Genomic DNA, 10,195 nt, shown 5'->3' with positions numbered 1-10,195 from the left:
GGCAGTGAAAAATTATCTATATGGGCAGTGCAGATTAGTAGTAAGTGCTTCTAAAACCTCAAGACCCGCCAAACGTCTCTGTTAAATATCAACTCCATTCATTGCTCGTATCTGAATGTTAAATGTGCTTTTGCAGACTATCTGTAGCGAGCCTCTATGTCCTACAGGCTGGTTAGGACTGTCATCTGATCATTGTTTCCTTGTGGAGCTCATTCAAATCCTGGTATTTTTATCCGAAAAATATCGCCCCATGCGTATAGACCTTCCTTCCAGTTTCACTGTCGGCCTCAGATATGTCAAGCTATGATTCTCTTCCATGGTTAGAATTACTGCGCTTTAATATTTGCTTTGCATGATTCACGAGTTTTTTTAATTGTCTTCGTGCCCATTGCACTTTTTTGAAACCTTCTCAGGAGCCAATTTAAACCGTCTTGATTGTTGAAGGTACCTCTGAATTGCTCTCGTGTGCCACTCGCCCTCATTCAGGGTGTACTCCGTTTTTATTCATGTCGTGTTAGTTTCGTCTGAACGAAGCATTTGTACCTTTAGCTATCGATTTTGAATAAATTTGTTGCGATATAATTTTACGATGTATAATCCATACATTTTTAAGTATAAGAACCTTTTGAAAACAGGTTGTAAAAGATAATGACCCTATCCAGCTGCGGATCCAGTGATGTTCGGATCCAAGGCCTTCCGGTTCCGGTCCATGGCCTTTCGAGGCGGTCAGGCCGGGCCGTGGTCTGGACTTGTCATATACCATCGGAACCTGAAACGTGAGGTCGGGCCCAGCACGATCCTTCGCTGACTCCCAGCAACCGTGCGTCCCCAACACCCCCCATCTCGACTCAGTTGTCAGGCGTACAGGTTGGGTTCACGCAACGCAATCGCACCACCTACTACGCGGATTAGCGTCAGGGGCCACGGGCCAGTCAAAGCAATCACACGAAGATATCATCCTCTAGTAGGGCCGTGCAGTCAGTGACCGAACGTTGTCGGCCACACGTACGGTGGATACGTGTTTGCAGAGGTTAACCATCTGCAGGTACAGCTGAAAGCTTTCTGAGAAAAAAAAAAGAGAGAGAAGGGAATGGTTAGCCGGTTTCCGCTGATGGTCCGGCGACTCACACCACATGATTCTAAATTCTGGAAACCACGGGCACGGATGGCAGTGAGTGGACTCACGACCCGGCACACAATGACACAACCGAGTCAGTGGCTGCCTGCGGAGTCCGCAATTCAGACGTCGCCCGCCCGCCAAGCAGAAACCCGCCGGCACGACCCTCGCGACCTGCGTACGCGTTCGAGGGGATGGAGACGTGGGGGAGTTGTTCGCGACCCGGCGGCGACCTGGTGCCCGACACGGCAGCGACGACCCACTCGCCTCCACACCGCTCCGCTCACCTGTTACCGTCCGTCGCCAGCAGCAGATGGCGGGCGCCGCGCCGGCACGCACGCACGCACGTTCGGTGCGGCGACTGACGGGCACGGGCCCCGACGTCGTCGGCCCGACGCGATATTTTTGACGGGGTTTTGATGGGGCGGCACGTACGCCGCAGGCCGTCGCAGTCACAATCTCTTTCGAGTCCCTCATCCCTTTTTCTTTTTTTTTCCCCGCGGCAGCCATGGTGACGCCGCTAGCCCACATCCGATGCGGGCAAGAGGATACGGTCGCCGCAGAATCCGCTGACGAGGACGCCGCGCCCGCGCTTGCCGACGCGGGACGGACCGGGCTGCCCGCCGCCGCGCCGTCTGCATCTGTAGCGGCAGCGCACGAATCATTCCGCGACAGGATCCGTTGCGTGATCCGCCATCCATGCCACCGCGCCGCCTGGGCCCGCGTCTTTTCGTGCCCGCACGGCGCGCGGTCCTCCCTCCGGCACGCTGGTTGCTCACCTGGCGGGTCCGGATCCTGCGCGCCGGCCGCCGGGTGGGTGTGGTGCGCGGTCCGTGGGGTGCAGTACTGCGCTACTGCAGTGCAGGTGCAGGTGCCGGCGGCAGCCCGCCAGCCAGGCGCGGCGCCAACGGCCAAACAAAACAACCCGCTTCCTCACGAAACTTCCGCGCTGTGGCAGCTGCCAGCGGGTACCGGCTTTGCTTGTGCTGTGCTGTGCCGTGCCGTATGACTGTCTCATGGCCACTAAATTGTGTACGGAGACTCTTAACGTTAAGACAGACAATCATTGCATACAAGTAGCAGTACGAGTAGTACGACTTAACTATACATACTGAATAAACACTGTGTGTCTTCCCATTTCCATCGGTTTTACGGTCTATATTTATGAAGAAGCTCGTATACTAGGTGAGAGACGGATCACACAATCTACCATTTCTCTTGCTGCGTGCGTAGGAGCACACCAACGTTATGGTGTTTTATCTCACATGTGCGAATATTGTAGGGATATTGCTGTAAGGATCCATAACGAAACTAAAGAACATGGACAAACAACGTACCGTTGCTTACAGTACTCGATTACGTACACAACTAATTTTGCTCTCTATATGTATAACGCTTGACCTACTCGTGTCGTTTGCCATGTCAGGCACGAGGTACCCTGGCCCCGCCGCCACCGGACCGTGTCCACGTCGCGACCGCGCGGGGCTGTCGGTACTCCACACGCGCGCACCTGCAGGCTGCAGCACTTTGGATGCGATAACGCGGGCGGAAGCAAACGGCTGGTGGCGAGTGGCGACGCGATCCAGGCGAAGGCAAGCAATCGAGGCCGGCGCGCGAGCGGAGCCGGTCGATGCCGACAATTGGGCCGAGCCCCACCCCCACAGGCCTCGAACGGGACGTTTCCGCTTGCCGCCGTAGCGTAACGTGCCGTGTCGTAGTCACGTCTGTCCCACCTGGCGTTTTACTTTGTCGTCCAGCCCGGCGCGACGCCCCTCTACATTTGTGATGACTACGGGCTGAGCGGTGCGGCGGGCGGCTTTATCTGCTGGCGCGCGCCGACGATGCGGTTGGAGAGATACGATCCCGTGTGACGACGACGCGAGGCGCGGGGGGACAGGAGGTGCCGTGCCGCGCCGAGCGGAAAGAGAGAGAGAGAGGTGGCGTCCAGTCAGTCAGTCCAGCAGCCAGCGCTTACCCTCGGCGGGTGGTCCACGTGCCTGTGCGCGCGCACGCGGGCGGCGACGGGGGATGGTTGGCGCCGCGCAGACAGCGGCTCGGTACGCACGGATCGTGATGCGTCCTCGAGCGGGGCCCCACGCCGCCCGTGACGTGCTCCCTCCCACAACAGGCCAGGCCCTACGCGCCCGCGGTGGGCCCACCCAGCGGCGGCTTTGATGCCTTTTGTTTTTGTTTACGGAATGGGATCATGCTCCTTTTTTTATTACCCTGCTCTCAAGCCCTACGAGCGCAATGCCGCCTAGCCGCCCACGCCTTGGACGTGAAGCATTTTTTTTTCTTGATCGAAGCCGCCGGTCCCCTCTCCCCAGGTTGAGCAATTTTCCACTCCACCGTGGGGGAGCGGAAGCGAAAGCAGTCCTCCTGCCGAATCGTAACGCAGCCACGCTAAAAGACGAGGGACGGCGGCGGCGCGGTCAGTCAAACCGCTCCCTGGCAGCGCCTTGCCGCTCCGCAAGGCCCGGCCCGCTCTCCCCATTGTTGCCGCCCTTTTTAACCACCAGTACACCACCTCCTCCTCCCACCGCTATTAAAGTCCCGTCCGCGGCTCCGCCCTCCTCTGTGTCTTCCTTCCACCTGAAAACCCAACCCACACGCTCGCGCCTCCGCGAAGAAAAACACCGAGGCCCATGGCGCCGAGAACGTCAGAGAGAGCGATGACATCGGCGGCCGCGGGGCTCGCGCGTGGCGCCGGCCCGCACTACAGAGGCGTCAGGAAGCGGCCGTGGGGCCGGTACGCCGCGGAGATCCGCGACCCGGCCAAGAAGAGCCGCGTGTGGCTCGGCACGTTCGACACGCCCGAGGACGCCGCGCGGGCCTACGACGCCGCCGCGCGCGAGTACCGCGGCGCCAAGGCCAAGACCAACTTCTCCTTCCCTGCGTGCCTGCCGCTCGCCGCCGCGGACGTGGCCGGCGCCTGCCGGAGCGGCAACAGCAGCAGCACCACCACCACCACCACCGTCGACTCCTTCGGCGGCGACGTGCAGGCGCCGCCCATGCAGGCCATGCCGCTCCCACCGTCCTTCTGCGCCACCGGCGCCGTACGCTTCCCTTTCAGCAGCTACCCCGTGACGCACCCGTATTACTTCTTCGGGCAGGCGGCAGCAGGGTGCCATATGCTGAAGCTGCCACCGACGACGGTGACTGTGGCTCAGAGCGACTCAGACTCCTCGTCGGTCGAGGATCTGTCGCCGTCGCCGTCGCCGTCGCCGCCGGCCGCCGTGTCAGCGACGAGATCCGCCACGTTTGATCTCGACCTCAACTGCCCACCGCCGGCCGAGGCGGAGGCATAGTCGCGGAGTTTTGCTGAATGACTGCCTGTAGTTTCTTCCTTTCTTTCGTCTTTTATCCGTAGAGAGAATCGGTAGGCTTAGGACCCCTTTGTATTCACACGGTGTCACGGCCACACCTCCGAACTCTGGTACTCTGATATTTAGAGTGAAACTACGAACACGTGGTTTAAATGGTTCAAAGTTAACTCTATATGGTTTATAGTCATGAGAAACGGCTAAAAAATTCTGCAGCTAACAGAAACTATTTATTTCCTGTTCTCATAAACTGAAGTGAGATCTAGGAGCTGCAAAGATCGGTAAGGCGTTTCATTTAGCTTGCTTGCGATCTATGCAACGTCGCCTTTATTGGTCGGTTAAAGATGTACTTACCAAACGGAGTCGACGAGTCGTCTCATCCCGCGTAGACAGGCTCGGTCATGTACGTTGTCCATTTCAGAACAACCGCCGCTACAGTCGCCGTGCCGACGGAGAATATAATTTCGCGCACCGCCACCGCGTGCCTTCTCGAGTCGTTTTCCCGGCGCAGCGAGCGCTATGGAACTGTACCGCGTCTGACACAACAGGGGGCAGAAAATAATAATGCTGGCCTCCTGCAGCCTGCAGGCCAGGCTGTTGGTGCCGCCGCTAATCCAAGGTGACGCATGCATGTGTGGATAAGGAACGAGTAAACACAGGAGCTGGGTCAGCTTAATCGACGGATTAAACTAATCCGGAGCGGCGGCGGCCGGCAGGGCAGGGCAGCGGGGTGGTGGTGGGGCGGCGGATGGACCCGTCGGTGCGCGCGTACGGCGCGATCGTCCTGCCTGTGCGCTGGGCTGGCAGGTCGTGGTTGCCCCCTTTCCGCTCGTGACCCCGGGAGTAACGTGAGCGTGTGGTGTGGGCGACGCTCCCCCCACGGGCCACGTGTGCGCGTCGCTGCCGGCCCGCTGCCGGCCTCCGCGCCCGGGACCACGAACCAACCCCGCGCCGCGCGTGGGAGGCGGCGGCCAATTGGCTGGCGTCAGTGGTGCGTGGACGCGGTGGGAGGACCAGACGTGCGTGGTCCGCGGCGGACAGGCGCGGGCGGGCCCCGGCACGCGGGGCGCGCGGAGGCCGTTTCGCCCTCGCCCTCGCCCTCGGGGGCGGGGCCCGCGGCCGGCCACTATCGGAAGGTCGTCGCGCACTGCGCCACCCTGCCTCGGCTCGGCTCGGCTGTGCGCGTTTTCTATTGCTTTGCCGGCGCGCGTCTGCTGTTCCTTGCCACAGTTGCCTCCCGGGATTCCGTTGCGCTGCAGCTACCTACCTACACGCAGTGCTCCTTCTGGCACCACCCCCCAAACGTTACAGAACAACGAATTCAATTGCTGTCATGAAGAAATAAGTATACGTACTGACAAATATTACTGCGCGGCTAGAAAATTATATTTCTTTCTCGAAGGAACGGAGTCTGGAGGAGCAATTCGAGCTGTGGTCTGTTGCGACGCTAAGCTCTCGAGCCTGCATGCTGAGGCACGGGGCCTGCCCATCGGGCTACTCGAGTTGGGGGTTGGATCTTGGATCTGGTTACGCTAGACGGCTCGAGCCAGCAACACGTCAAACTGCTTGTCACACCACGCACTCTCCAACCAAAAGTTCGGGGGTGCTCTACTTTGTGAACTCGTCCCGTAGTAGGTAGGCCTTAACCCAAAAAAAAAATAGCTGGGCCGTGCATCCCAAGGAGAACAAAAAGGCCCACACAGGCGGTCAAAGCGGCATCGGGCAAGTTTGTGAACTCGTCCTATTCTGTTAAAAATGTAGGACTGGCTAACACACGCTGGTTTGTCAAACATCGATACGATGATATATATACACACAATTTTGATAGTATTCTCAAAGTTGTACATCATCCAAAATATATAGGTTCAAATGAGTAAATACTGCATTAAGTAATATGAAATATAGGAGATATTACATTGTTGCAATATGAAATATATGAGATATTACCATTCTAGTTGTAGTCATGCAGTACGGAAGCAATAGGAAGTCATTGCATAGTACAAATTTGAAAGAATAAACTATAAGTTGCTATTACCGATTTAGGGCATATTTGTCTTATGTAACAATCATGTTTACTTTGTTACATTATGTGTCTTTTTCCCCCATTGTATTGATATTGTATGATAGAAATTTTATGTAGAGATTAGATATGTACAAACGCATTTGTAAAGGATTATGAAAAAAAACTTGGGAAAATGAAAGAGGAACCAATAATGTAATCGGAGGCTGCTGAACTTTGTTAAAAAAGTGTTTCCCTCTATTGCAAGTAGTATTTCAGCGGTGATCTTTAATAGTGTGTAACTGTTACAAATATAGATTGCAGCACACATCAGAAGAACTGTAAGTTTAAATACACGTGAATGAATGAAGGTGTCTGTATCTAGACATGGTATAAATAACTTGTGCAAAACAGCGCTGATTAATCCTTCCAAGAGTCCACATAGCTCAAATTATTATAAAAGTGTTCAAGCTAATGGAATTTCATTTCATTTCATTTTCAGTTGTAGAGATGAACATCTGAGGTCACAAGAACAGGAGGCAAATTGGAAGTTTATGGAAAATCCGTCTGAAATAGAAGGAAGGGAATGCAGAGGAGTAATTATGCATAATTAGGGGGGGGGGGGGGGGGGGGGGGCAGACAACAATGAGTAACACAACAAAAATGTAACCACTTCATGAAACTAAATGCAGGAGGAATGTATATGTTCTCGTAATGTCGTTACTTTGTACAGAGCTTAAATGCTATTTAGCAAAAAAGAACAAGTTGCTTCAAATTCCAATTTCTTGTCCTGTCAATGAAAGAGCATATAATCTAAAGAAAAGGTCAGGACAGAGTCGTCGACGTTTTTGTTCTATAAAAATTATGTCTACTGCATCTAACCCACCAAACCAAACAGCTGTGGCTCTTTTTTGTGTGGTCTGGTCGTTTCATGTTAGACGTGACGAACATCGTATCTGCTGTTTCCTTTCCTCTGCAGCTTGCCCTGCCCCGCTCAAGTCTCTCCATCCCGGCGCTGCTGTTTCCTCTGCCCTGACCCTGACCCGTCGTATCCGCGTTCGTCACATCGTCGCCTAGGCTCATGGTGGCAGCGGCGCCGCGCCCTGCTGCCCTGGCCTGGGCCTGGGGTTGCAGTTGCACACCGTCGGCGACTCGGCGTGGCCGCACACGGCAACAAATCTGGAAGCTAGGGGGGATCAAAGATGCGGTAGCAATAGCCCTAGCAGGTAGCAGCTACTCCTAATTGTTTTTAAAAAAATAGAACATATATAATATTTTGTTACCAGTCTCAGTGCAAAATTATATAAATTTTAAATGCTACTACATTATAGAACTGAAATAGATAAAACGCGTGTCACTTGTATCAACGTCAGTACCCCACGGAGAGTGAGGCTGTGAGCAGCGAACCCCACGGAGGCCCCGAACCTGCAACAGCAGTACCACCGCCGCCGTCCTACCGCCGCGGACCAAGGTCAAAAAAGCACGGTGACGTGACGCCATCTTTTCCGCTGCAGGCACCCAGGCCAGGCAGCCGCTCGGACCACGTGTGCGCCGGCCCGACCTGCCCCCATCACCGCGACACGCTCCCACGTAACGTAAAGTCGCGCGGCGCCCACGGGCCACGGCGACTGGCCACCACATCGGTCGATCGCCTATGCCCACGGCGCCCCCGACGACGGTCTTCACGCCCGGAGTCGCCGGCCGCTGCCTCGACAGGGCTGCCTACGCCATCGCTGTAGCGCCACTGTAGCATTCGCCGCGTAGGACTAGGGGCTCCCTGAAAGCCCATGCTTTTTTTTTTTCCATTCATCGCGGCGGGTGAGTGGTGACGACTGAAGATCCGTTTTTTCCTCTTGCTTTGCTTGCGATGCATGTGCCGGATGATTAGTGTTCCCCTCTCTCGCTGCACGCTGCTGCTCCAAAGCCCAAAGGAGTCGCATGGCGGCGCTCGGCGCGGAATACGGCAAAGCGGCTTTGGTGCCTTGATTGCGGCGAACGCGGCCCGATCCGGGCTATTCGAGTAGCGTGCAGCAAGCCTAAACAATAGCGTGACATCAGCCTGCACTGCACTGCACTGCACTGCACTGGAGCCCTGCCCAGGAACAGGAATCCAGGATCACGTGAGGTAGCGTAGCGGCGACCTGAAGGACCACGGGCGGGCCACCCGGCACGGGCACGGCACGGCGCCTGGGCCTGGCACTGCTGCGTCTGCGTTTTTCTCTCGGCAGCGGCCGGGGCGCCGCGAGTCAGAAGTGGCCAGCGGCGGGGAAGTTACGGCGCGCGGCCGGGGGTACTGTAGCAGCATGAGTACCGGACGGCGGGCGGGAATCGGATCGATTGATCCCGCCGCGCGCGCCGCTGCCCGTGCGGTCAGTGGCAGCGGCCGGCGGCGGGTGGCGCGTACTGCGCTGCGCCCGTGCTACGTGTGGCGGGCGTCATCGGACGGGACAGGTCGGGGGGGGGGGGGGGGGGGGGGGGGGAGTGCCGCCCCGTGCAGTACGTTGGTTGGCAGGCGTGCGGTACTGTACCCCCGCGGCGAGGGTTTCCGGTACCGGGAGCTGTAAAAGCCGGCCATCCGTGGTTGTGTGCGGCTGCCGTGGACGTAGCACGGGCGAGACGGTTTGAAAGCTGTCCATGGTAACGTGTGTAGGAAGCCTTTAGGCTGGTTACAGAGCTAACAGACTATGTGCCTTTTTTTCCAAGATTTTGTAGGTAATTGATCGAGAAACGTTTCGTTTTCCCAAAACCTATGGTAACAATAGTTTTTTTAAAAAATATATAGAATTTACTGAGTCGTCAAGAAATCGACCGATTTTAAAATCCTAACCCGTATAGACACCTTCGTATTTTCCGCACGTCACATGATATCCAGATTCTCGTGAGAACTGTATTATCCGGGAATTAGATTTAAAAAAATCTCTTTAGAAAAAAAGACTATATATATTATCACATCAGCCATCGTTCACCATTTATTAGTCTATAAACTTATTTGTGTCAACTTTTTACCGAAGAGTTTTTTTCTAAGAATCTAGGTTCATGAACAATATAAGTTATCGTGCATGCAAGCCACGTTATATCTATATTCTCGTGAGAACTAGATTACTCCCTCCGTTTCTTTTTATTTGTCGCTGGATAGTACAATTTTGCACTACCAAGCGACAAATAAAAAGAAACGGAGGGAGTATATAGCAATCTAGATTCTTAGAAAAATCTATTCCGAAAAAAGTGTTCCAACAGACTATATCATTGTCACATCAACCATGCATTGTTCACCATTATTAGTCTATGTGCTTATTTGTGGCAACTTTTTACTGAAGAGCTTTTTTAAGAATCTAGGTTCGTCAACAATATAAGTTGCCATAAGAATACAGATATCACTGAGCTTGCGTGTGAAGAAATATGAAGGGGTCTTCACATTTTAGGATTTTGAAATCGTCGGATTCCTCCCATTGCAAAGACTCGACGGATTCCGCGTCCACGCTTATTTGGGCAATATTCACACAATCAGTTCTTACATAAGTGGATTGAGAAGCAAAAAGTTTAGAGACATGAGTTGGAGTATGTAAAACCCTAACCCTAATTCATGGTTGAGAGTATATTATATAGAAGAGTTAGGTGGGTCAAGCCCATTGCAATAGGGGTAATTAGGTAAATACAGAGATACCCTAACTTGACCCTAAACAGAGTCTAACCTCCTGCAACCTTAACTCTATTATGTACATATGTTGAGACTGGATTGCAACTTAGGGAATACAC

The 10,195-nt window shown here is 54.4% G+C and overlaps 1 protein-coding gene across 1 annotated transcript; it reads left to right on the top strand.

Moving 5' to 3' along the window:
* The first annotated feature begins 3,372 nt into the window (after nucleotides 1–3,372).
* LOC103630553 (ethylene-responsive transcription factor 8) lies at nucleotides 3,373–4,624 on the top strand. Its single transcript, XM_008651604.4, has one exon. The coding sequence runs from the start codon at nucleotides 3,763–3,765 to the stop codon at nucleotides 4,423–4,425; it is 663 nt and encodes a 220-aa protein (XP_008649826.1). The 5' UTR covers nucleotides 3,373–3,762; the 3' UTR covers nucleotides 4,426–4,624.
* The last annotated feature ends 5,571 nt before the right edge of the window (nucleotides 4,625–10,195 follow it).

The sequence above is a fragment of the Zea mays genome, chromosome 6, assembly GCF_902167145.1.
Source record: "Zea mays cultivar B73 chromosome 6, Zm-B73-REFERENCE-NAM-5.0, whole genome shotgun sequence".
NCBI classification, from domain to species: Eukaryota; Viridiplantae; Streptophyta; class Magnoliopsida; order Poales; family Poaceae; genus Zea; species Zea mays.
Note: the sequence above shows the minus strand (reverse complement) of the source record. Positions and strands in the feature narration are given on the sequence as shown.